The 26,685-nt window shown below is 48.5% G+C and overlaps 1 protein-coding gene across 4 annotated transcripts in view; it reads left to right on the plus strand.

The window, feature by feature from the left end:
* The window catches only part of FTCD (formimidoyltransferase cyclodeaminase), a 35,045-nt gene extending 10,921 nt beyond the window's left edge, over positions 1 to 24,124 (plus strand). For all 4 annotated transcript variants that reach the window (XM_045032549.1, XM_045032550.1, XM_045032548.1 and 1 more), the window contains 11 exons: positions 827 to 915; positions 7,734 to 7,913; positions 11,930 to 12,067; positions 13,014 to 13,145; positions 15,498 to 15,559; positions 17,395 to 17,524; positions 19,668 to 19,829; positions 20,906 to 20,949; positions 21,504 to 21,642; positions 22,722 to 22,817; positions 23,949 to 24,124. In XM_045032549.1, the coding sequence (XP_044888484.1) occupies positions 827 to 915; positions 7,734 to 7,913; positions 11,930 to 12,067; positions 13,014 to 13,145; positions 15,498 to 15,559; positions 17,395 to 17,524; positions 19,668 to 19,829; positions 20,906 to 20,949; positions 21,504 to 21,642; positions 22,722 to 22,817; positions 23,949 to 24,035 (1,259 nt within the window). In that variant the 3' untranslated portion in view covers positions 24,036 to 24,124. The remainder of the gene's footprint in view (positions 1 to 826; positions 916 to 7,733; positions 7,914 to 11,929; positions 12,068 to 13,013; positions 13,146 to 15,497; positions 15,560 to 17,394; positions 17,525 to 19,667; positions 19,830 to 20,905; positions 20,950 to 21,503; positions 21,643 to 22,721; positions 22,818 to 23,948) is intronic.
* Positions 24,125 to 26,685: the final 2,561 nt, after the last annotated feature.

Raw genomic sequence — 26,685 nt, forward strand, 5'->3', positions numbered from 1 at the left:
CACCTCTTCTCTGACCTCTTCAGTAATTCCACCATCTCCCCCTGTGCTCACATAGACACAATACATAGTTCCGCTCCGATTCTGCACTGGGACTGTCCTGCCATGACAAAAACAAACAAACCCCTTTTAAAAGAGTTAAGTTCGGCTAAAATGTCTGTCATTAAATTACCCCAGCAAGAGAAGTTTATGAGCTTTGAGATCTGTCACACATGAGCAAGAAGGGCCGAGGTTTTAAAAAATGTCACTAGTGATTTGGGGAGCCCAACTTGAGAGGCAATTGAAAGAGTCTGATTGTAGAGGCGGGCTGGTCAGCTCTTTCAGATCAGCTCACTTGAAGAGTCTCAGGACGAGAGGCACTCAAAATCACTAGTCACTTTTCAAATGTTAAGCCCTAATTAGTAGGCACTCTTGGGCGTCCTAGTAAAAATATATAGGCCCTGCTGAGAGCACTTTGTACATTACCTCTGTTCTTGGTGGCAGGGAAAGTGCCGAATCGTTAACTTGTGACTTGGCTAAGCAAATGAAGGAGAAGCTGGTTTCAGTGTATATTTGTGATTTCCAGGCCTACACAAACATAGTTATTGATTTAGGACCTGAGAACTTTTTTCGCTTTTAAAAGCTTCCATTTTCCCCTTAAGCTACGTGTGATTTCACCGGGGGCAGAATGTGGTGTCCATTGCCTTGGTGCATTATGTTAGAGCTGGCCTGTATTTGAACACCTTGGGAGATATCCAGGGCTTTTCCCAGTTTCCGCACCCACACTAACATGCATGTGTTGGATGGCTTCAGGTACAGTGGTCTGTCACGTATGAATTTCCTCTTGCAGTGTACCTGTACGGAGAAGCAGCGCAGAAGGAGAGCAGGAAATCTCTGCCAGCAATCCGAGCCGGGGAATATGAAGCCCTCCTTGAAAAGGTTAGAGTCCTCGTGGTGTCTAGGAACGGCGGGGAGGGAGCGGCACATGGAACCAAAGGGGTGCTGCTCACATTAAAGTGAGGGAGCCTCCAGGGATGCTCTGGGTGTTACACTTACAGTCTGCCAGCTGGGCGTCAGGTGGGCTTGTGCACTGGACCTGTCTTTGCCTGAGCAGGGGGTTTTGATAGTATCGCAGTGTTAGGGACCAGACAGCTGGCTTCAATACACTTCTCGTTCCAGACAAAACACTGTGTTAAGGCTGAGAAGAATGGCTGTCCTTGGACCTGGAGGGGAGGTTGACTAGAGAGTTTGACATCACCACTGAATCATAGGCGTGTGCAGCACATTTCATTAGGGTGTGCACCCAGGGAATTTCATTTATTTATTTATTTATTTAAAAGAAGAACATTTATTGAATACTCAGTCATAAAGGACATTATTTTTGTTCATCAAACAAACTAAAGAAACTAAAACTTAACTAAACTTATTTTTTTTAAATTAAGAACTAAACTTGACTTAAAAAATGAGACACAAAATATCAAATTTTTGCTGTAGTGATAACCAGGCATATCAAAGATACAGTCAATTTTCATGATCTTTACCTTTAACCATATAATGAGCTAACCCAAATTGACCAAAACAGATTAAGGTTTCTTCATCTTCCTGTCCTAGAGAATGAGACGTCGCTGACCAGGTGTTATGGAATTAAATTCCTCAATCACATCATTGTAATTTACTGACAAAGCCAATTCTTGTTCAATGTACAAAATCATGAGTGAGTTGAGGTGCTGTTAGGACATTGTACTTCTTAGTTTGTTTTTTACATGTGCTAGTTTTGAAAAGGCTTTTTCACATGAACAGCTTGTCTGCTCCTTTTCTTATCTTAACAACAAACCAATCCATATTTTTAAATTAAAAGAGGGTATCATACGATTGAATTAAAATGTAAAGCCACAGGCTTGTTATGCTATTTCAGCAGAGTACACGCAACAAAGATTACAAACACTGTAGACACTGCGCTGGGCATGCCAGATGCGGCCGCTTATATAGGTCAAAGAATTTTCTAGAATAGTAGTCGGAGAGGAGGGGAGGACCAGTGGTAATGTGGTGCTGCAGTAGTGGGGATGCATGCTGCGAGCGAACGCAGGCTTTCTGTATAGAGTATATCATGCGATTAAATTAAAATGCAAAGCTACTGTTTTTTTGAGATGTTAGGGCAGGCGTGGGCAAACTTTTTGGCCCGAAGGCCACATTGAGGTTCCAAAATTGTATGAAGGGCCAGGTAGGGAAGGCTGGGCCTCCCCAAACAGCCAGGCCCTGGCCCTTATCCAACCCCCACCCACTTCCTTCCCCCCAACTGCCCCCCTCAGAATTCCCGACTCATCTTGCTCCTTGCCCCCGAGGCCTCCCCAACCACCACCCCGGGACCCCACCCCCCACCAACCCCACCACTCCCTGTCCCCTGACTGCCCTGACCCCTATCCACCCCCTCCACCTTGCCTCCTGACAGACCCCCGGAACTCCCACGATCCAACTGAGCGCCCCCCCGAACCTCTGCCCCATCCAACCCCTCCCCCATTCCCTGTCCCCTGACTGTCCCCGGGACTTCCTGCTCCTTATCCAACCCCCCCGGCCCCCTTACCATACCGCTTACCCCCGCCTCCCCCCTCTCCCAGAGCCTCAGCGCACTGCGTCCAGGAGTGGCCCTGGACAGCACTGCAGTGGCGTGGCTCCAGTGGGACCAGAACTCCTGCCGCTCGGCCTGCTGGAGCTCGCAGCCCCGCTCCCTTACCATGCCGCTCCGAGTGGGAGGAGCTCAGGTCCTGCCAGAGCCATGCCGCTGCAGTGCTGTCCAGGACTGCTACTGGATGCGGCGCGCTGAGGCGCCAGGGGATGGGGAAAGGTGGGGGTGAGGCCGGGGGGAGCTCAGGCAGACCGGGCAGGACAAGTTTGCCCACCCCTGCATTATGGTGTGCCTGGGCACACCTGGCACATCCTGTACGCACACCTATGACCTGAATGGTGTTTTCCACTTTGCTCTGAAAATGCACAAGCCAAATACGGGTATTGTGACTGGAGGAGACTTTTACCTTAAAAACTTTAAAATTCCTTGGGGAAGGGGAAGGCCTGGGTCTTAGTTTGCATCCTGTACAGCGTCAGCACTCAGTTATTAATGGTAATCACCTCCTCAATACTTTTCTCTTCTTGCTTCTGCTTTGGAAAACTGTGGGAAATATGCATGTGCCGTTGTGTGTGAGAAAGTAGGCAGCTTCCCATTGCCTCACCTGAGCAGAGGAGAGGCGGGAGCTGGCTGGGTGATGTCTACCAGGGCTCTGAGACTCTGGAATTTGCTGCTTGCCTTTGTCCACAATACAGTGTTGCCAACACTTGTGATTTTGCAATGAGCCTCCTGGTATTTGGTGTGTCTGTTAAAGCCCCAGCTCCTGGAAGCATCTGATGAGGTGAGACTCTTGGCTTTCATTTTCTAAACAAAGGAAGTTTCTAGCTCTCTTGATTACAGAGAAAAATGAACATGTGATCTGAGTGCAGCCGAGGTCTGAGAAGCCAGAGGGCAAATAGAAAGAACCTGACATTTCTTATTCAGTCTTTTTATTTTTAAATCTCATGATTTTTAAGGCCATCTCACCACTCTGGGGGTCCTGACTCATGATTTTTAAAAGTTTGGGGCTGGCAATACTGACCGTAGCACCCATATGGTGACTTTTTAGGCTTGCGGCAAAAGGGTGTTTGGAGGGCTGAGGTTGCCTTTCCTAGGCCATGCAGGGGTGGAAAGGAGTTTCTGGAGGTGGCCAGCGGAGCTGCTGCTGAGCTGGTCCTGTTCATGCTGCTGAGATTGTGTTGTATTGTTAAGGTGTGTCGGGGCTTCTAGGGCCAGATTTTTACAAGTATTTAAGTGCCTAAAGATGCAGAAGCACCTAATGAGATTTTCAAATGAGCCTAGGTGTCTTTGGTGCCTAAATGCATTTAACAAGCTGAGCCCTAGAGCCTTGCAAAGGCAGGTTACTGGTTGTTTTAAAAATTGAAATAAATTAAAAAGTCAGTGAACTTGATAAGCCTGAAATGCTTGGGTTATTTTAAGCATAAAAGAGGTTCTTAAAAGTGCTGGACCAGCCCTGGAGCAAGTGGAATATCAACTATTTTTTGTGATATTTCTAGCACTTTAGACTGCTAAGAAAGGGTGAAATCCCATGCTGAAAGCTGGTGATTGGTTACCTTTTCCAGAGCTATTTTTGCCTAATTGCAGTACCTGGAATTGGCATTAGGGGACAGGTTTCAGAGTAGCAGCCGTGTTAGTCTGTATCCGCAAAAAGAACAGGAGTACTTGTGGCACCTTAGAGACTAACACATTTATTTCAGCATAAGCTTTCGTGGGCTACAGCTCACTTCTTCAGATGCATAGAATGGAACACACAGACAGAAGATATTTATACATACAGAGAACATGAAAAGGTGGAAGTACGCATACCAACTGGAAGAGGCCAATGAATTGAGATGAGCTATCCTCAGCAGAAGAAAAAAAACCCTTTGAAGTGATAATTGAGATGACCCATAGAAGGTGTGAGGAGAACTTAACATAGGGAAATAGATTCAATTAGTGTAATGACCCAACCATTCCCAGTCTCTGTTTAAACCTAAATTAATTGTATCTAATTTGCATATTAATTCGAGTTCAGCAGTCTCTCTTTGGAGTATGTTTTTGAAGTTTCAGTGTAACGATTCTCATTAGGAGCTGGCTGTGCTTTGTTGATACAGTTCTGGAAGCAGGGAAAGTCCAGCTCCCACCTTGTGAGTGGCCATGGCTGTGATATGTACAGTATAACCTCAGTGAAACAGGCACGTAATCGTGCCCTGTGGGTTTGCCGGATTCAGATTACAGCTGTATGAATAAGGGATTTTTCAGTTTGCCAGCCATTCTGAACAATTGGGGAAAAAATAGTCTTGGGTCGGTAAATTATCAATGAATTGAATATATATATATACGCATGCACGCATGCACACCCACACACATACACAGATCATTTTGGGCCAAACCAAACATTTTGTTTAACCTGAAACAAAACTTCTTGTTTTGATTTACAGAATTTTTTAATGTTTTCAAATTTTTCAAAATAAAATCAAGGGAAATGTAGAAACAAAAAGCCGACTTAAGTTGAAGGTTTGAATTGTGGTGTTGGGATATTGCATACTTAGCACTGGCTGATCAGTACTGCCCATCCTAGGAGCTTTGCTGGCTAACTCTTACAGTTCTAAAGAAACGTTAATTGACAGGAAAGCTCCCTTACTTTCAGCATAAACACCCATGTTTTAAATGCCATTTTATTTTGGAGGAAATGAAGAGAATGCCCAGTAATCAGAGACCTCTTAGCCTACATTTGTCTTTGCTCGGTTTCATCTGCTATTAACAAATGGAGATGAATAAGCCACTTCTCCAAGTGGTGGTACAAGCTCTGAGCCTGATTCTTCCCTCTGACTCCCCAGTTTCACCCAGGCATAACTGTCTTCATTCCAGTGGAGTTACATGGAATAACACCTGGGTGACGCATGCCACAGTGACCAAGAGATGTTCTGCAGGCAGTGCCTTCATTGCCACAGTGCAAATAACCAAGTCTTTGGTTCGCTGACAAAACTGGAGGGGAAATTTTGTTTAATTTTGAGTTTTATTCAAAGGTCTTCCACATGGTACATCAACTCATCTAGATATTTGCCTAGTTTACAACAGGCTACATAAAAAGCACTTAATGAAGTTAGTACAAACTAAAATTTCAAACAGACAATGACTTGTGTATACTGTGCTCTATATACTATACACTGAAATGTAAATACAATATTTATATTCCCATCAATTTATTTCATAATGATGTGGTAAAAATGAGAAAGTCAGCAATTTGTCAGCAATAGCACGCTGGGACACTTTTGTATTTTTATATCTGATTCTGTACGCAAATAGCTTTTAAGTGAGGTGAAACTTGGGGTAGGCAAAACGAATGAGGCTCCTGAAAGGGGTACTGTAGTCTGGAAAGGTTGAGAGCCACTGGGCTAGATGGACCGTTGGTCTCACACAGTATAGCCATTCTTAGTAGTATGTTCTTATGAATTTGTTTGTGTTCGGTTATTTTTCTATACAAAGTCACTGAATATTTTGGTCAACCCAAATTGGAATTTTTCAGTGAAAAATGGTTGTCCAACAATTTGTGGTACAATTGGTTTTACAAATCTCGCCCCTCAAGCCTGTGCCCCCTTCTGAGATGAATCTAGTAAAACCAGAAGGGTAAACCCAGGGGAGGAGCCTAACCCGGTGCCCAGTGAAGTCGTTGGCCAAACTCCTCCAGAAACCAGGCTTGGCCCTGCCCCAGGACAGTGTTTTCCAGGGTGTGAGTGAAGGATTGTCTATGTGCTGTTATGCTATTGCTGAGATGCCCATTCATCTCCCACGGCCAGAGTCTGAGCCCTATGCCCCACACATACACACAGCACCTCACACAGCCAGAGGGCTGCCAGGATGCCCCGGGTCAGGCTCTGCTCCCTGTGGGGGCATTTCTCCTCTTTTTGCAGTGCCCCCCTGCCTGACACCAGCCAAGCTGGAGCCAGGATGATGGGACAAATGAGCAGGAGCTGGTGGCATCAGTGACTTGCTTCCAGAGAGCTGGGGAAGACAAGCGAGCTTGGGTTTGGGACATCTCTTGATGTCTTCCACTCCAGACTGGATGCCTGTTGAAGAGATTGGCTTTAGCCAAGCACAAGTCATTGGGTTCAATATAGGGGTAACTGGGAGAGTTCTTTGCCCAGGTCACACGAGATGATCTGATGGTCTTTTCTGGCCTTAAGCTCTATGGATCTGTGAAACAATGGCTCCCCATTCACTCTGGTTGCCCCATTCACCATTCGCCCCTGCATCTCCCCAGTCCCCCGTCACTACGTTCTCCATGGTGTGAGGGATGGCTTGTACTTCCCCACCAGACTTGTCCCACAGCCCGGGGTGCCCAGAGGGAGTCAGCAATGGTTGGTTGCTGGTAAGACATGTCGCCCACGGAGCTGTACAGAACTTGGCAGCTCTGTGAGCTCCTGTTTTCATTTCCTAATGGTTTCTTAGAGTCTCCCATAGGGGCTGAAATGTCTCTTGTTTGGTGTCAGCCAAGAGGGGGTATTGGGAGAAATTGGAGGAAAGGTTAATAAAGCTGGTTGTGCTGGGTCATGGGGAGAAGAGGGAGCACTTCTGAGTTGTTCAGGAATTTCCCAGATGCTTTGTGTGCGCTCAGAACATTTTCTTTTGGTTAGGCAGCCGGTGTGCTGTGCTGAGGCTGCTGAGGACTGTGCCCAGCATGGTGGTTCCATTGTGACCTTGTCCTTCCTCTCTCTCCCAGTCATTTGTTTGAGCCACATGTTGTTTTGCCTTGTGCTAAGATTGGGGCTCTTGGCTCCAGTGGAACACATACACTAACACACAATACTGGAGACTGGGCGTTGAATAGCTCTGAGTGAGGAATGCACCATGGCTCCTGTGCTGATTCCCAAGAGCGAGAATTGTAAATCAGGACTGGATGTTCTAGAAAAGAACTGCTCTAGCTCAGCCACAGGTTTCTGAGCTTCCTGCCAGAATGATGGGCTGAGGTTCTCCAGTCCGCATTACACAGAACGTTAGACTAGAGATCCTAATGGCCATTTCTGGCTGGACAGTCTATGTATTCTGAATTAACTTGCAATCAGCTCTCTGGAGTGACAAATAAACCCGGCTGACCTTAAATGATGAGGAGTTTCTTTTCAATGGATTTTGTTCCTTTCTTTCGCTCTCTTCTAAGCTCACAAAGGCCGAGTGGGTTCCTGATTTTGGCTCTGCATCCTTTATTCCAAGATGGGGAGCCACAGTCACTGGTGCGCGCACATTCCTCATTGCGTACAACATCAACCTCCTGTGCACAAAGGAGCTGGCGCATCGGATTGCTCTCAACATCCGGGAGCAGGGCCGCGCGAAGGACCAGGTAAGCTCATTAAGCTTCTTATTCAGAATAATCAGGCTTCCCTGGGAGAGGACACTGGATAACTAGAGCGTTGGCTCAAAAATAAACAATGAATAAATCCCTCTCCCACCTGCTCCTAGTTCCACAATTCTCCAGATTTGAGTTGTCCATCTTTGCTGTCCCAAAGTAAGGGAGACTGGTGCCAGTTTGTGTTACAGGCTACACCTGAATTGAGCCGTACAAAAATTACAAACTGGGCTTGTACAGGTCTACTACCCCCTCAGCTATTTTCATGCTGCTGAATTATGGTTCTAGGGGAGGAGGAATTTCGGGTTCTTAGATCAGAGTAGCTGGGTAAATGCAACCTTTATTATAGCAACATAGGCTTGTTTGAGCAGGCAGCAAATGACCTTTGAGGTGAAGAGCATATGAGGCTCTGATTAATGTAAGGTGGTTCCTATATTTCTTGACATATCTACCCATTTATAGTATATGATGGTGCTCTCTGGCTAAGGGCAGGCATGATGTCCTTGCAGGTGTGTACTTGGTTCCCGTGGGGGTGGTGTCTGTTGTTACGTTTCATCAAACTCTGTACATGGGAGTGGAGTATCTCATGTTCTAAGTGTGTCAGTTGAGTCATCCCCCAGGGCCATCCCAGAGCCTTGTCTGAGGACCCATCTACTGTATCTGGGAAAGAAGGGAAGCTGCTTATGACTCTCCCCAGCACCCAGAGCTTCTTGGCACTTTATAGAACTGCCTTGTCAATCTCTCACGTGACCCAACAGCCTGAGAGCAGCAGGGGGCACTTGCCAAAGTGGGGGCCCAGCTGAGCTCACAGGCAGGAGAGATTTCAGGATGGGCTCCCTTGTCTGACAGTGGGAACTGAGTGCTCCAAAGGATGGGAGTGTATCTGAGCAGGCAATTAGAGGGATCCATCTGGAAGGATATTGAGGGTGGGTTTCTGGGGCTGAGCAGTGGGAGGCTGGACGCCAAGGCTATCATCATAAATAAAACAGGATGTATTTGTTTGTTTGTTTGATTGATTTATTTTTTGTTGGGAGGAACATAACTGGTTTCTCTGGCCAGGTTGCTTTCAGCATAAAACACGTGTTTGCTGGAGCTAGGCCGTGGGTCTGTCTACACTGCACTCAGAGGGGTGACTGCAGCATGTGAAGACAAACCCAAGCTCGCTTTGATCTAGATAGTGTGGGTACCAATAGCAGTGTAGCTGAGCAGCATGGGTTAGTCACTGATATACACACCCATGGTTCCACATGGCCTTTATAGTCTGTGATGCTGCCACTTCACTGCTATTGTTCTCTAGCAAGATCAAAGCTGCCTCACACCTCCTAGTGCAGTGTGGAAATACCCTCAGTCAGTCTGGCAGGAGAGCTTAAGGTCTTTGTTAGCATAACATGTGAAAATGCACTGCGGAGTATTGTACTGGAATGCATAGTATGGGCAGAGCAGGCATAACAGGGAACCACTGACCCCAAATTAAAAAATCTAGTAAGAGAACCAAAAAAGTGCCACCATGGCTAAACAACAAAGTAAAAGAAGCAGCGAGAGGCAAAATGGCATCCTTTCAAAAGTGGAAGTTAAAGTCTAGTGAGGAAACTAGAAAGGAGCATAAACTCTGGCAAATGAAGTGTATAAATATAATTAGGAAGGCCAAAAAAGAATTTGAAAAACAGCTAGCTAAAGACTCAAAAAGTAATAGCAATTTTTTTAAAGTAAATGAGAAGCAGGAAGTCTGCTAAACAACCAGTGGGGCCATTGGACGATGGAGATGCTAAAGGAGCATTCAAGGACGATAAGGCCATTGCGGAGAAACTAAATGAATTCTTTGCATCAGTCTTCACGGCTGAGGATATGAGGGAGATTCTCAAACCTGAGCCATTCTGTTTAGGTGACAAATCTGAGGAACTGTCCCTGATTGAGGTGTCATTAGAGAAGGTTTTGGACCAAATTGATAAACTAAACAGTAATAAGTCACCAAGACCAGATGGTATTCACCCAAGAGTTCTGAAGGAACTCAAATGTGAAATTGCAGAACTACTAACTGTGGTATGTAACCTACCATTTAAATCAGTTTCTGTACCAGGTGACTGGAGGATAGCTAATGTGATGCCAATTTTTAAAAAGGGCTCCAGAGATGATCCCGGCAATTACAGACCGGTAAGCCTGACTTCAGTACAGGGCAAACTGGTTGAAATGATAGTAAAGAACAAAATTGTCAGACACGTAGATGAACATAATTTTTTGAGGGAAAGTCAACATGGGTTTTGTAAAGGGAAATCATGCCTCACCAATCTACTAGAATTTTTTGAGGGGGGTCAACAAGCATGTGGACAAAGGAGGATCCAGTGGATATAGTGAACTTAGATTTTCAGAAAGCCTTTGACAAGATCTCTCACCAAAGGCTCTTAAGCAAAGTAAGCTGTCATGGGATACAGGGAAGGTCCTCTTATGGATTGGTAACTGGTTAAAAATAAGAAACAAAGGGTAGGAATAAATGGTCAGTTTTCAGAATGGAGAGAGGTAAATAGTGGTGTCCCCCAGGGTCTGTACTGGGACCAGTGCTATTCAACATATTCATAAATGATCTGGACAAAGGGGTAAACAGAGAGTGGCAAAATTTGCAGATGATATAAAACTGCTCAAGATAGTTAAGTCCCAGGCAGACTGCGAAGAGATATAAAAGGATCTCTCAAAACTTGGTGACTGGGCAACAAACTGGCAGATGAAATTCAGTGTTGATATGTACAAAGTAATGCACATTGGAAAATATAATCCCAACCATAGCTATAAAATGATGGGGTTAACACTGTTACCATTCAGGTAAGAGATCTTGGAGTCATTGTGGATAGTTCTCTGAAAATATTCACTCAATGTGAAACAACAGTCAAAAAAGTGAACAGAATGTTGAGAATCCTTAAGAAAGGGATAGATAATAAGACTGAAAATATCATATTGCCTCCATATAAATCCATGGTACGCCCACATCTTGAATACTGCATGCAGATGTGGTCGCCCCATCTCAAAAAAGATATATTGGACTTGGAAAAGGTTCAGAAAATGGCACCAAAAATTATTAGGGGTATGGAACGACTGCCATATGAGGAGAGATTAATAAAACTGGGACTTTTCAGCTTGGAAAAGAGACGACTAGGGGGGAGATGATAGAGGTCTATAAAACATGACCGGTGTGGAGAAAGTAAATGAGGAAGTGTTATTTACTCCTTCTCATAACACAAGAACTAGGGATCACCGAATTAAATTAATAGGCAACAGATTTAAAACAAACAAAAGGAAGTATTTTTTCCTACAACACACTGTCAACCTGTGGAACTCCTTGCCAGAGGATGTTGTGAAGGCCAAGACTATAACAGGATTCAAAAAAGAACTAGATAAGTTCATGGAGGATAGGCCGATTAATGCTATTAGCCAGGAGGACATGGATGATGTCCCTAGCCTCTGTTTGCCAGAAGCTGGGAATGGGCGACAGGGAGTGGATCATCTGTTCTGTTCATTCCCTCTGGGGCACCTGGCATTGGCTACTTCTGGAAGTCAGTATACTGGGCTAGATGAATCTTTGGTCTGACCCAGTATGGCCATTCTTATGTTTTTATGTTCTTATCTGTGCCCACAGTCTTAGCCTGTAAGTTCTTCAGGGCAGGGACCTGCCATTTCTATTAGTATGCAAGGTCCCATGCAAACCTATGGAGCAGAACAAATAACTAGAGGAGAGTTGGTAAGGGTCACAGTCCCACTCCGTTAAATCTGTACAAATAAATATGAAGGCAACTTTATCTGTTATTAGTAAGGGCTCTTCTTCCTTCACAGTACAATATCTGGCTGCTGCTACTTCTGGGTCATCAGCAAATCCAAATATTTACAGCTGTGGGCTAGTGACCTCCAGTTGTGTATCAGTCAGTTCCCCTCATCTGCAGAATGCTTTCTCTCTTGCAGGCTTATTCCCAGGGTTGAGTTGGCTCATCAGCCATCACAGCTCTGAAGTGTGTTGTTCTTTTCAGCCTGGGCGTTTGAAGAAGGTCCAAGGCATGGGCTGGTACTTGGATGAGGAGAATATTGCCCAGGTTTCTACAAACCTGCTGGACTTTGAAATCACCTCCCTCCACACGGTCTATGAGGAGGTCTGCAAAGATGCACGAGTGAGTTGCACAGGTGCTATGCAAGTTTGAAGCAGCTTTAACCAACGCAACCAGCCTCCTTCAGAGAAGTAAAATTACAGTCAAAGTGCCTCTGGCTGGTGGAGCAAGAGAAAGTCCTCACACCTATGCCATGAGAGCTTGTCTTGTAAGAGGTGTGTGTGTGAATACACAGGGAGCCACAACCTACCCTCCATACTTAAGGCATTAAGGGAGCAGGAATGTGTGCCTCATGAGACATGCCAGCTGCTGCACCGTCCCCTCCGGGCTGGCAGTCATGTGGTGTGGGACAGCAGCATGTCCAAGTTTGCTGGCCTAGGCTTGAGATCTATGAGCATATACAGGGAACACCCTGGACGCCAAGGTTATTTGTGGGGTCCTCTCTGCTTCTGTACCCTACCTTCAGTGCCTTTTGGGAGGGAGTCCAGATGGCCTCGTTTGGTGAGTTGCCAGCTAATCTCTCCTCCTCCCATGTTTTCAGAAGGTTGCTATATGGCATACACCCACTTCTTATTCCTTAGGGAGCCAGCCAGCCATCCCACTTCCTCCCACCCATGTATGGCCTTCCATGGCATTTCCCCATAAGCACCAGGCACACTCAGATATCCACCCATCGGAGTGAGGGGCATTGTGGCAGCAGGCCCCCGTGGTGATATTAAGGTCCCACTGATGTAGAACTGGGGGAGGGGAGGGGAGCAGATGACCAGCTGTGCAGATCCTATGTGCTGCGAATGGGAGTGAGGAGTCAGTTGGCTGGGCCCAAACAGCAGCAGGAAGGACCAGCAAAGTGAGATCTCTGACTATGAGTCCTAACCCCTAGACTGGGAAGGTCCTGCTCGAGTCTGGTGCACCCCTTGGTGCGGATCAGGAGTTGGGGGCAGTGGGAGAGGTAGCCAGGCAGTGGGACTGTAATGCTAAAGGGCTGTTAAATTCTAGTCCTTGTTTGCAGGAGCTGAGCCTGCCCGTGGTGGGTTCCCAGCTGGTGGGGCTTGTCCCTAAGAAGGCCATGCTTGATGCAGCGGAGTATTACATTCAGAAAGAAAACCTCTTCATCCTGGAGGAGGAACAGAAAATCAGACTGGTAAGGCCAGCATCCATTGACATCCCTGCTCAGAAATCTTTCCCTGGAGGGAACTGCAAATGATCACAGCTGACCTGGCAGCTTCTTGCCTGTGGAAGGGTGTGACAGCTTTCCCCAGGGTGTAACCTTGAACTCGGCTATTGCTGAGCCTTCTGACATACCAATCCGGGCACCTTCTTACACTGTGAGGCTGTGACAAGCCTCAGGCTGCTCCCAGTCCTGCACTCACACAAGCATCTACACAGGCAGGGACACACCCAGATGCAGTTACCTGAATGCTTCTCCTCAGCGACTCATGAATTAACAATGGAGAGGTTCCAGACAGCTCCCCACCAGCTCCACTGCCTAGGACCCCAGAGCTGTACTGTCTTGCCCTGGTCAAAGGCCTGACCAGTATAAGTTTATTACCCAGTCCTCCCCGCTCTCAGTGTGGAAAGGACCATGCACCAGTTTCTGTTCCTGAGCAGATTCCCCAAGCACTTCCAGCAAAACACACTGTTTTAGGTAAAAAAAATAAAAAACAAATTTATTAACTATAGAAAGATAGATTTTTAAGTGATTATAAATGCTTTGCTTACAGATCAAAGCAGGTTACCTAAGAAATAAAACAAAAATGCAATCTAAGCTTTATAAACTAGATAGGTTTTGAATCAAGCAGTGTCTCACCCTGTTAACTAGTACAAGCAGATTACAGCTTTTACATACACAGGCTGGAATTCTTCTGTCCCACGTGGGACTTCCTTTCCCAGTTCAGTCTTCGTTCCTAAGGTGTTTCCAGGTGTTCAGTTGCAAGGGGAGTGAGGCCAAGTGATGATGTCACTTCACTTGAGGGGAGGGATAGCTCAGTGGTTTGAGCATTGACCTGCTAAACCTAGGATTGTGAGTTCAAATCCTTGAGGAGGCCATTTAGGGAACTGGGGTAAAAATCTGCCTGGGGATTGGTCTTGCTTTGAGCAGAAGGCTGGACTAGATGATCTCCTGAGGTCCCTTCTAACCTTGATAGTCTATGATTCCCCTCTTTTATAGCTTCTTCCAGCTGGCTGGGAAGATCTTTGCTCATGACAATGGTGATCTGCTCCACTACCCCCCTGCCCCTGGTCAAGCATCTTCCATTACCCACATGATCCCTCTGGAAAACCTCCACTGTAAACAATTCCTGAGATAGTCCCTGGGTGTGTAGATTCCCCTTAATAGGGCCATTAGTACTGTGTAGCTTCTTCATTGCTGTACCTGAAAGGCTGGTTGTGGGTGTTCCCAGCCTCACAACATATTTCAGTAACACACAAATAGCAAAACTTCATAGCTTCACATACAATGACAACACATACAACCAAACAGGATATTAATGTTCAACAGATCAAGACTTTTAGAATGATATCTCACAAGACATACTTTGTACAAAACAGCCTAATTATATGACAGTAGTGAATATGGGGGTACCAGGGTGTTCTTTTGGGGCACAGAGGGTCAGGCAAAAAGCAATGGAGCAAAATCAGATCCATCTTGTCCTTTCCCACCAGAGAATATGAAGGATTTGGAGGTTCCTATTTATTCCCTTGCTCAGAAACCAAACCAAGTCCCTGAGGCAGATAAAACTCCCAGTGACATTCTGAAGAAGGACTTATTCCTGCGAATGAGACAGCATTAATTGGGTTAAGTTCCAAAAGGATGTTCAGTGACTTGGGAGGTTGGAGAAGTGCTGTGTGGGAAAGCAACCTGCTTAATGTCCTTAAGGAAACTATTTCTGTATGTATTGGGTTCATTAAAACTCTACAGGAGCTTTCCAGAGCCTTACCCGAGAGGGAACTGTTTCCTTAGCCCATGGGATAATTCATTTTCCACGTGGTAGGCATGATGATGTATGGCTTCCCCTCAAAAATAATATAGAAAGGGTTTTAAAGACACAGTGCTGTATTTCAAATGCCATGCCACACTTCATTAGAACCAAAAAGGACCAGTTTTGTTTAGCTTGATATCACACTTAGGGTTAATGTCTTGATAAGGCATTTTGAATAGGATGGGTGAAAAGCCCTAGATAAGAGTTAGTTAATTATGATGATGATTGATGATGGTGACGGACAGCTCAGATGGATATCAGAACATACTTATGGCTGGAACCAATTGTAGGTTACTAGCTTTGATACCGTTCCTTGTAAAAATGTAAGTTTGATTTTTAGAAACGTGTACATGACCCAAGTGAGGCCAGTCCTTACTGGCTGGATATTTACATCAAATCACTCGCTCAGAATTCCCGGCCATCCGATGAGCCTTGGAACTGAATATTCTCCCCCAGAAGCGAGCAAGGCGAATATGTCGACTCTGCCTTGATGAATTTGTCTTTCTTCATTTCAGGTAGTCAGCCGGCTGGGCCTGGATTCCTTGTCTCCATTTAACCCCCAGGAGCGCATTATTGAGTATGACACCTTGTCCATTTTCTTTGTCACTCTCCTTGTTTGTACCACACACGATTGAGGGAGCCCGGGTGCCTGCTCATGAGTCTCTGAGAATAGCTGTTGACTCAATTTGCTGTTGCTCTGTCAGATCCCAAAGTAGCACAATCTTCCTGGGATGCCATTCGGAACTCATTTGTATCCCTACAGGGTTTAAAATGCTCCTGGCTGCCCAATGAAACGTTGATTTCAACAACATTTTTGATGGGAAAAAGTCGAAAAGAAACTCTTTGATTGTCTCATTTTGTTTCAATAACCCTGAAGTGTTTCATTTAGATAAGGTAAAAATGTTTCGGTTCAACTTTATCACTTTAATTTTGTTTTGAATTTAAGATTTTAATTAAATATAATGTATGTTACATTTAATACTTGACATATTTATATATAACATATCTTAAAAATAAAATGAAACACTGTCAAAATGACACATTTTTACCTTATCGAAACAAAACAACCTGACTTTATTGAATTGCAACTTTTCATTTCCCAAATCAAACTTTTTCAGAATTTTGAGTTCATGGGTAATTTCAAAATTTTGGCTTTTTGTTCCAATTCAGAACATTTTTTTTTGAAAATGTCAAAATTTCCCATGGAACAGAAATTCCAGTTTCTGCCCAGTTGTAGTACTGGACAATGAACTGCTGGGTTTAAACAGCACCATCAGGAGCACCCAGAATTTGCTTAGTGATCAGCATATCAGGTTTAACATGACACTGCATATCCAGCTGCACTCTCACCTGTCGATCGCAGTGCAGACACACCTGCTTCCCTTCACCATAGAATCTAGCACCTTCCATATAAAATCATTAGCAAGAGCAAAGTTCCTAGAGGACTTCCTGGAGTCTCTGGCTTATTGTGGAAGGGCTGTTTCCAAGAGGAAGGGTTTGCAGTGTTTCCTAGAGCTGGTCAGACTCCTGAGGACTGTTCTGTAGCTGGATACCCTCCACTGGCCTCCCTCCTGCCCTCGCCCACCACTGGCCATTGCAGGCTGAGCCCAGCTGCTGGCTCTCCCCTGAGAAGAGCAGCAGGGCCATTCCCTGTGGGATTGGAGAGGATGCCCTGGCAAGTGGCAGTGCCCAGTCCCTTCTCTGCCCCTGAAGAACAGCTCCTCTCATTCCAGGGCACTGCTGCCAGCTCAGAGCAGTGGAGGGGATTTTTAAAGGGGAAGAGTTGGATTTTTGTGTGGCTGGTTCATGCGATGCAGGAGAGAGGAGCAATCCCTCCTGTCAGAAATATCCCCACTAAGGCAGGGGTTCTCAAACTTTTGTACTGGTGACTCTTTTCACACAGAGAGCCTCTGAGTGCGACCCCCCCCCCTATCAATTAAAAACACATTTTTATATATTTAGCACCATTATAAATGCTGGAGGCGAAGCAGGGTTTGGGGTGGAGGCTGACAGTTCGCAACCCCCCATGTAATAACCTCATGACCCCCCTGAGGGTCCCGACCCCCAGTTTGAGAACCTCTGCACTAAGGGCTCCCCCATGCAGGCCCTGGAATAAGCAGCTCTCCTTCAGGACAGGCTGCTGCTGGTTTTGATTTCCCAAACTGGGGTGGAGTTTCTCTCGGCAGATACAGCCCCCAAAGGCCCATTGAATTCAATGCGGCTCCTGACTGTGATGGTCTAGGCCTGGGGGACCCGGTTCAGGTTTCTGGTAAAGGCATTATCGGGGCATGCTGGGAAGAGGCGTCGGAGCATGGTTGGAGCTGCTCAGAGAGCCTGGCTTCCCTGCATTTGCTTGACACTAGCGGCCTGGAGCGGGACAGGGCTGAGCTCATCCTGATTTGCTGTTGGCAGGTACCTGGTGCAGAGTGATCAGGCAGATGGAGGTTTGGTGTCCAAGTCACTCCACACGTTCGTGCGTGCCGTTGGCGCGAGGTCAGCAGCTCCCGGGGGAGGATCGGTGTCTGCAGCAATGTCTGCTCTGGTAGGTTCACGCTTGGTTCTCCTGTGATACAGCAGGGTGACTGCTTCGCAGCGGGGTGGAGAGCCTGCGCTGGGTGGGGTGGGAACCCACTCTGAGTCAAACACTGACATTGTCCACAAGTGAGTAGTGGGAGAAACTATAGCCCGTCTGCCAGGGAGCATTGGCAGTAATGGGCTGGGGTCACTACCTAGGAGTTTCTCTTAACAATGCAGACCAGAACTGGCTTGAGCTCCCATCCAGAAAACACACTGCCCCGGGTGACTCTAAGAGGCCATACCTCCCCTCTCGCAAGACCCGAGTCTTTCCCCTCGACACACATTTTCTTTTGTTATACGGCGGGATCACAGCACTAATTTGGGAAAACCCGGCAACGATTTTGCCTCAGTTCCCCTCCTTGCAGTGTGAAAGTCCAATGGATGAATGCCCCTTTAACACACTGCTGCCCTTTCCCCTCCATTGCACCCCCTTCCAGCTAGTTGTCTGAGGTCAGCAAAGTCCCAGAATTCTGGAGTGTGGTCACATGGTTTCATCCCCCCCCCCCCGAAAGGGGATTGAGTAAGGTGTTTGCTGCTGCTCACTTGCTGCCACTGTTGTCTCAGCTGCTTGCTGCCACCTTTGCCACGGTTCACCGCTGTCTCTGCTGCCTCCGCCCCTGCAGCTGCTCCCTTTAGCTGCCATGCCATGTTCTGCAGTTCCATCACTTGGCCTGCTCCTTAGGGACTTCACCAGCTAGCGGGGAACCGCTCTGCAGCTGTAGCCCCTGCGTTGTCTTTCACCACAGCACTGTCCCCAGATTGGTCAAAGGCTCAGCCCCTAACCCTGCTCATCAAGGATTTCAGCTCTTGTGATCACTTACAGTAGAACCTCAGAGTTCCGAACCCCTCGGGAATGGGGGTTATTTGTAATTCTGAACAAAACGTTATGGGTGTTCTTTCAAAAGTTTACAACTGAACATTGACTTAATACAGCTTTGAAACCTTACTATGTAGAAGAAAAATGCTGCTTTCCCCCTTTTTTTTTTTTTTTTTTAGTACTGTATTTTATATTTAACCCAGCACTGTACTGGCTTTTTTTCTTGGCTCTAGTGCTGCCTAATTGTGTATGTCCAGTTCTAAAGGAGGTGGGTGTGTGGGTGACTGGTCAGTTCATCACTCCAGTGTTTATAACTCTGAGGTTCTATTGTAATAGAAACAAAGGCTCCCAAGTGAGTCTGATCAGCTCCATCTTTAAACACTGCAGGGAGAATGCAATGGTGTCCAGAACTCTTTAAACAGAGTTTACACATCTAGACAGAAACACTTGGTCCTACCCCCTCGGAATTGGCTTTGGCATCATTACCTGTGTTTAGGATGTGAGGGTGACCCCTCCCCCCCCAAGTAGGGCATATTAAGTGCTGTTTTGCTGCCCTTTACTCATACAATAAGGAGAACAACATTTCATTACCCCGTGTCCATCACTATAGTGAATTTTAATCCAAATCAGCCAAAATCAATCACTTTGTTAAAGCAGCTCCATCTGCCGAGCACCTTGGCTAGAGTGGATGTGTCTGTGCAAACGTAGCCTGATCCTGAGGTCTTTTCCCCCAGTCCATCACTAGATGGCAGCTCATTCAGACCCTGGCGTTCATCGCCTTTGACAAATAATATCTTTGCATTTGGGCCAGTGTAGCCACCTGGCTGAGGTCACGAGGAAGCCCCACAAGCCAGGTGCATGTGACAAGCAGGCGCCCCCTTTCAGCAGCTGTCGGGCAGTGCAGTGTGCACTCTGGGTTGGTGGGCCTCTTGGCAATGGCATGTGGAAAATCAGCCTCCTCGGTGGCCCGGTGAAAGTGACATGTGGTAACTGTTGGACTTGCTCGCCTTTACTTCCCCTCTGCTTCTGGGATGGTCTCTCTGCTGGCTTCACATTCAGCTCTCTTCCGAGTAGCGCTTCCTGGATGGTTCTTTAGTGCCCAAGTATCCCTCGTCCTTCATGGAAGTGTCTCGCTGCACTCTCCCTGGGCAGGTTGGGGGCTCTTTGCCCAGTGGCGGGCATGGTGGCATGTGTGTCGCGGGAGGAATGGCAATGGCAATCCACTCGGGTTAATGTCTCTTGTGGCTGGAGGAGAGCACATGCATGGAGCTTTCGCCATGTCTCCTTGCAGGGGGCAGCTCTGGGCTGCATGGTGGGGCTGATGTCCTACGGGAAGCGTCAGTTTGAGGCGCTGGAATTGGTCATGAGGAAGCTGATCCCTCCGTTCCATCAGGCCATGAATGAGCTGATCGTCATGGTGGACACGGACTCTCTTGCTTTCAGCAGTTACATGGTGAGTGAGGTTTGTAAGAACTGCACAAGCTGCACGCTTCTCCATTTCTCACCCCTTTGTATCTGCGGACTGCTCGCAAGCCTGCTCTCTCTGGTCATTCCCACAGCGCGTAATGCTAAGCACTGATGCTCTGGGTAAAGCTAAGGAGGTATGCTGGGACTCTCTGCAAAATTTTGGCTGCCTTGATAGTTGCCTGTGGTAAATTTCCTACTTAGCCCTGCTTAGATGGAGGGCTGAGCTTGCCAACGTCTCCTGTGCATAGACACAATGACAGGTAGAGAGGACCAGATCCTCAGCTCATGTGAATCCCTGCAGCTCCATCGAGATCAGTGAGCCTGGGCAGATTTCAATTAGCTGAGGCCCTAGCTCTGAATTCTGAAATTAAACAATGCGATAAGCCAGAGTTCAGGAAAGGTTCATTGTGTCTAACTAAGAACAGCCCCAAAGCCAAATTAATATAATAAACCGAATCTATCTGGATGATATTCCAGTGACCTTACAGGATACATCAAAGGCGGATCCTAAAATCTCTCTGGATTTAGCTGTCCTGTGTGTGCCGAGAGATCAGCTCCACGGGTCAGGCTGTGAGGAGAGAGGCAAGCAAAGACCCCTCCTGCACAGCGATCCGTACAGGGCATACCAGGGTGCTGCTGTGTAACAAGAAGAGACCCACAACAGAACGAATGAGCACAAGCCAGTTGAATGGAAAGGTGACGTGGGCCGGGACAAGGGGCAGAGAAAGCACCGCACAACATTTGAGCCTGTCCCTTACAGATCCACGGCCTGCTTGAGTGTCGGTGCCCAGGGCTGCTCCCGGGACCCTGCCCCCCTAGTTTTGCACTCTGGGCTCCCACAGGGCAGCGTCCTCAGTGGAGGGTGTCTGGCGTGTCCCTTCAGCCAGCGGTGTGATAGAAACACACCACCCTGATGGAAACGTTCCCCCTTCGTGCAGACAGGCCCATGCTGGGGTCAGGCGGTAGGGAAGGGCGAAGGCTCAGGGAGCTGTACTTTACCTGGAATAGTTCTTCCACCTCCAGCATCCTCAGTCTGAGGCCTGTTTGTTTGTTTCTCAACAGGACGCAATGAAGCTGCCTAAGAACACGCCAGAAGAGAGAGAAAAGTTTGTATTGTGTGAAGAGCTGAAACACTAACACTGGTGTTGATCCCCTGGGGTAGCCCATGAAATCACTGGAATGAGCTGAAGGCCAATGGCCTGACCCAGAGTTACTGAAGTCAATGGACGGGCTCTCATTGGCTTCAGTGGGCGATGGCTCAGGCCTAACTGTGTGTATGTGAGAGAGAGAGAGAGAGAGAGGAGATCCTCACACCATATGGCAGAGCTAAAGTTTGGTTTTCCTCAGGCTTCTTGTGGGAGCAGCAGGCTCAGTGAGTTGCCCTGAATGGTGGGCGTTTGGGTGGATTTTTTTGGACATGTGTCCTACTTTCAATGTTTGTGAATCATTCTTTGTGTACGCCCTGTCTGCTTTGGAAAGGCATATTGTTAACTCAGCACAGGGTGGATCATTTTTGGATGAGCAAATAGAACCTAAATCCAACGTGTTTGCACGGTGGTTTGCCCAGCCCAGTGTCCATGGTGCGATATCACTCCTTCCCACAGTGGTTTCTTTGCTTGCCTTTTGCAGTCAGGTTGACAGTATGTCTTGCCTTTCGCAGGCGCACAGCTGCTATGCAGCAGGGGCTGAAGAAGGCTGTAGGTGTCCCCTTCTCGCTGGCGGAGAAAGTGAACGCCTTGTGGCCCATGTTAAAAGAGATGGCTCAGAACGGGAACCCCGCCTGCAAATCAGATCTCCAGGTACTGGCCTAGGCACTGGCAGCGGGCTCAGAGTCTCTGGCAGCTCTTTAAGAAGTTTGACCCAGCTGAAGCGCAGAATGGAAGAAATCTGCCTTTGAGCACTGGGAGGTCCAGATTCTCATTTATGTTGTTAGGAAGCAAAAGGTCTGTTGATCGCAGGTACTTGTATGACTCCCCTCACCAGACTGTCTGAGCAATTATGATCTGTGATGCAATCCTCACCTCCCCCCTGGAAGGTTTACCACCATGGTACAGGTGGGGAACTCAGGTCTAGAGAGACTAAGTGACCTGCCCAAGAAATCTGTGGCTGAGCAGGGAACTGAGTCTAGGTCCCCCAAGTCCCAGGCAAGTGCCGTGAACACTGGCCCATCCATTTCTCTGCCCAAGCAGTGGAAAAACCCTGGTGGTGGCTGTAACTTTTCTGACTTGCCATAGAAATGCAGTGCCCCGAAGTCTGTCCCACATCCCCTGCTGTCTTGTACCAGCAAGGTCCACCAGTGGACAGGTTGCCAGAATGAGAGGGGGAGGAGCTGCCAGTGACTCATTGTGTGAGTTAATAATTGGAGATATACCTATCTCCTAGGACTGGAAGGGACCTTGAAAGGTCATCGAGTCCAACCCCCTGCCTTCACTAGCAGGGCCAAGTACTGATTTTTGCCCCAGATCCCTAAGTGGTTCCCTCAAGGATTGAACTCACAACTCTGGGTTTAACAGGCCCATGCACAAACCACTGAGCTCTCCCTCCCCCTCTAAGTTTGGGCAATCACTTCAGCCAACGAGTTCAAAGTTACACACTGATTTTAGCTGCCTAAATTTTTGGCAGGTTTTGATGGCCAGAACCAGTGGCACCTTTAGAAAATGTTGACCGCAGCGCTCTTTGCCCTAGTTTCCCCATCTGTTGGTCTGAGTATCAGTATCTGGACACGATCCACTTCCTGGGCCAGGTCTTTGTGGGTGTAAATCAGCCTCAGGCTGTTGAGGTTGGAGGAGCTGTGCCAATTTACAGCAAGGAAGGGCAGCCCGGCATACGTGAGCTATACAGGAAGCTCCTCACACCTGCCTTTAACACTTGCATTCAGGTGGCGGCTAAAGCGCTGGAAGCAGGAGTGTTTGGTGCCTATTTCAATGTGGTGACTAACCTGAAAGATGTAACGGATGAAGCCTTCAGGAAGGAGGTAAGTCGCCCCTCCAGTCATCCCCCGGGCTCTCGCTGCAGGTATAGGCTCTGGGATGGGGCCAGGAACGAGGGGTTCAGGGTGCAGGAGAGAAATCCGGGCTGGGGAAGGGGGTTGGAATGCAGGTGTGTGTGTGGGCTCCAGGCTGAGGCAGGGGGTTGGGGTGTGGGAGGGGGTTTGGGCTCTTGGCTGTGGGGGTGCAGGCTCTGGGGTGAGGCCAGAAATGAGGGGTTCAGGGTGCAAGAGGGGACTGCGGGCTGGGGCAGGGGGTTGGAGTGCGGGGGTGAGGACTCCAGCCGTGGGTGCGGGCTCTGGAGTGGGGGCAGGATCAGGAGTGCAGGAGGGGGCTCAGGGCTGGGGCAGGGAGTTGGGGGGCAGGAGAGGGTGCAGGTTCCGGGCAGCGCTTACCTCAGGCGGCTCCCAGGAAGCTGCCAACATCTCCTTCCGGCTCCTAAGCGGAGGCGCGATCACATGGCTCTCTGCACTGCACGCGCCTTCAGGCACTGCCCCCTCAGCTCCCATTGGACGTGGTTCGTGGCCAATGGGAGCAGCTGAGCTGGCACTGGGGGCAGGGGCAGTGCACAGAGCCCCCGTGGCTGTCCCTCCATCTAGGAGCCAGGGGGAGATGCTGGCAGCTTCCTGGGAGTCGTACAGACCCAGGTAGGGAGCGTGCCTTAGCTCCACTGCGCCGACTGGACTTTTAACTGCCCGGTCAGTGGTGCTGACCGGAGTCACCAGGGTCCTTTTTCGACCAGGCATTCCAGTCGAAAACCAGACACCTGGCAACCCTACATGTGACTGACATCACTGCTGAGCTTGTCCTAAAGCACAAACCATTAACTGCCAGGGAAACCTGCTGGGAGAGGGCACTGGCCCATTCAGCTGTTACAATGGATTGGGCGGGAAGCTCCCCTTTGGCCAGTGGGCTCTCACTCCTCAGGCTGGGAGCGTGGGGCAGGCTCTGGAAATGTCGCTCCCCTTGTGCCACATCCACACCTGACAAGGGACTCCACATGGGATGAGGGCTATACACAGTGTAAGAGGGGGGACCCCCGGGAGGGGGGCTGGGGAAGAGGAAATAGTTCCGCTGTCCTTTCAGTGGGAAATGATTCGCTTTCTTTTTACACACAGATGCACGGCAGAGTGTCCAGCTTCTTGGCGGAGGCCCAGCAGAGCGCGGCGTTGGTGCTGGAGCTGCTGGAGAGCCGGGGGCAGTGAGAGAGGGGGGGCGCTCGTTGGCAGCATTAGCACTGAGGCCTGGCTTGACTGGACCCTACTGCACAGAATACAAACCTGAAATGTTCTCACTCCTCTTGTGGTCTTGTTATGAGGTAGCTGCCCTTGCTCAGACAGACTGTGCTCTCTGGTCCCATAACGGGCCCACAGCTGCGGCCATCCGGCTCCGGTGCTGCCGCACCTAATGCAGACTTCACCCGTGGCCTGTGGCCAGTTCTCCGGGTCAGTGCTCGTGGTGCGAAGGGACGTCATCCTTGGAGGGGAGCAGATCAGTGGGCAACTCGAAGCTGCCCCGAGGCTCCCTGTGGGATGTCCAGGGCCGGCGCTTCCATTAGGCGACCCTAGGCGGTTGCCTAGGGCGCCAGGATTCAGGGGGCGGCATTTTGTGCGCTCCGCACGGGAGCTACCGGTTCCGCTCCCATCACGCTGCCGAAGAAGGACCTTCTGCCGACGTGCCACGGGAAACAGCGGCAGGCAATTGAGCAGCTCAATGACTGCCGCTGTCGCCTGCGTCATTTCGGTGGAGGCTCCCTCTTAGGTGGTGTGATCGGAGTGGAACCGGAAGCTCCCGTGCGTCCCGTGGTCGCCCCCCAAATTCTGCCTAGGGCGCCAGAAACCCTGGCGCCGCTCCTGGGGATGCCTTTCCCTCTGCCTGCTGCCTGGCCTGCCCATCCCTGCAATAGCATGGCTCCCATGCAGCGGCATTGCCCTGGGTTCTCCCTGTAGCACCAGCCTTCCCCCTGCTGCAGCTGTGGGGTGGGTTCCCACATGGAGCAGGCAGCACAGAGTGGCTGTGCCCTGCCCTGCCCCTTCCCACCCCATCCCGCACCCCACCCCAAAGCTGTGGAGTCTCCATCATCTGCACAGGTGAGGCCTTGGAGGGCCAAAGGGATGGGACTGGGCAATGGTGCCACAGCTCTCCCCCTCCCTGCCTGGTGCCTGTCGGCCTGGTTTGCCCTCTGGAGGGGGAGGGGCTGCAGCAGTGAGGCTGGGCTCTGGGGGAATAGGTTCATTTCTCCCCCTGTGGCCTCATAGGCTGCATTTTAGGGCTTTTCTGGGGGTTGGGGGGAGAGTCTCCCATGCAGCACGTGGGCTCTGCCGTGCCAGGACAGCGGCTCTAGCATTGGCAGAAGCCAGGTGGTATCTCTGGCTGTTCCCGTACACACGGGGCCCCACCACCAGTGTGGCCGGGATCCTCCTGTGAGTTGCTACCTTGGATGCTCTGCTGGTGAGGAAAGGCCTGGCAGCAGAACTCCAAAGAGCCAGACTGCCACCGAACCAAGGGCGACTAGCACCAGAACCTCCACAGACGGGCTGATGCAACTCCTGGGGAACTGCTGGCTTTGCAGACAGGCCCTGTGGTCTGTTTGTAGGGCAAATCCATCCCACCAGTGGAGCAATTTGGAAGGAAAACCTCATCCCCATTGCCCCTTCCCCCTTCCAGCAGGGCTTTCCACAGGAGAGAGTGATCCTGCTCAATACTTCCTATTCTGGACAGCCCACGGTACCGGATCTCAGTGAGGACAAAGATAACACAGCCAACCCTTGCCAAGAGGGGATGGTTCAGTGACTGGTAGGAAGTTTTACAAAGAATGAAAAGCCTCCTCTTTTCTTTTAGCTTCTTGTAACTCAGAGCTGCCCTGTTGTCTGACAACAGCCAACTTCCCCCAAAGTTTGGGGAGGTATTTTGAAGAAGGAAGAGCTGGGGACAATAACCATGCATCCAGTGGATTCTCTTTCACTGCCTTAGTGATTTGGTTTCATGGGTCTTATAAGTAAAGGGAGAGTGACTGTGGTACTTTACTTTCCATAGACTCCTTGCTTTCACAGAGTTCGTCATGGTTGCAGACAACTTTGAAAAGAATGACCCAGTGCACCATTGTGCTATAATGTAAGGCACTTACTTCAGAGCGGCCATACAGGGTCAGATCAATGGTCCATCTAGCCCAGTATCCTGTCTTCTGGCAGTGGCCAATGCCAGGTGCTTCAGAGGGAATGAACAGAACAGGGCAATTTATCAAGTGATAAATTTCGTCCACTCCCAACTTTTGGCAATCAGAGGTTTAGGGACACCCAGCACATGGGATTGTGTCTCTGCTGCCCATCTTGGCTAGTAGCTATTGGTGGACCTAACTGCTATGAACTTATCTAATTCTTTTTTTAACCCCATTATAGTTCTGGCCTTCACAGCATCTACTGGCAAATAGTTCCACAGGTTGACTGTGTTCTGTGTGAAGAAATACTTCCTTGTGTTTGTTTTAAATCTCCTACCTATAATTTCATTGTTATGAGAAGGAGTAAATAATGCTCCTTATTCACTTTCTCCACACTAGTCACAATTTTATAGACCTCTATCATATTCCCTCTTACTCATCTCTTTTTCAACCTGAAACGTTCCAGGCTTATTAATCTCTTCTCATATGGAAGCTGTTTCACACTAATAATTTTTGTTGCCCTTCTCTGTACCTTTACCAATTTTAATATATCTTTTTTTGAGATGGGGTGACTGGAACTACACGCAGTATTCAAGATATGGGCGTACCATGGATTTATATAGAGGCAATATGATATTTTCTGTCTCATTATCTATCGCTGTCTTTATGATTGCCAACATTCTGTTCCCTTTTTTTAC

Source organism: Mauremys mutica, chromosome 10 (assembly GCF_020497125.1).
Source record: "Mauremys mutica isolate MM-2020 ecotype Southern chromosome 10, ASM2049712v1, whole genome shotgun sequence".
NCBI lineage: Eukaryota > Metazoa > Chordata > Testudines > Geoemydidae > Mauremys > Mauremys mutica.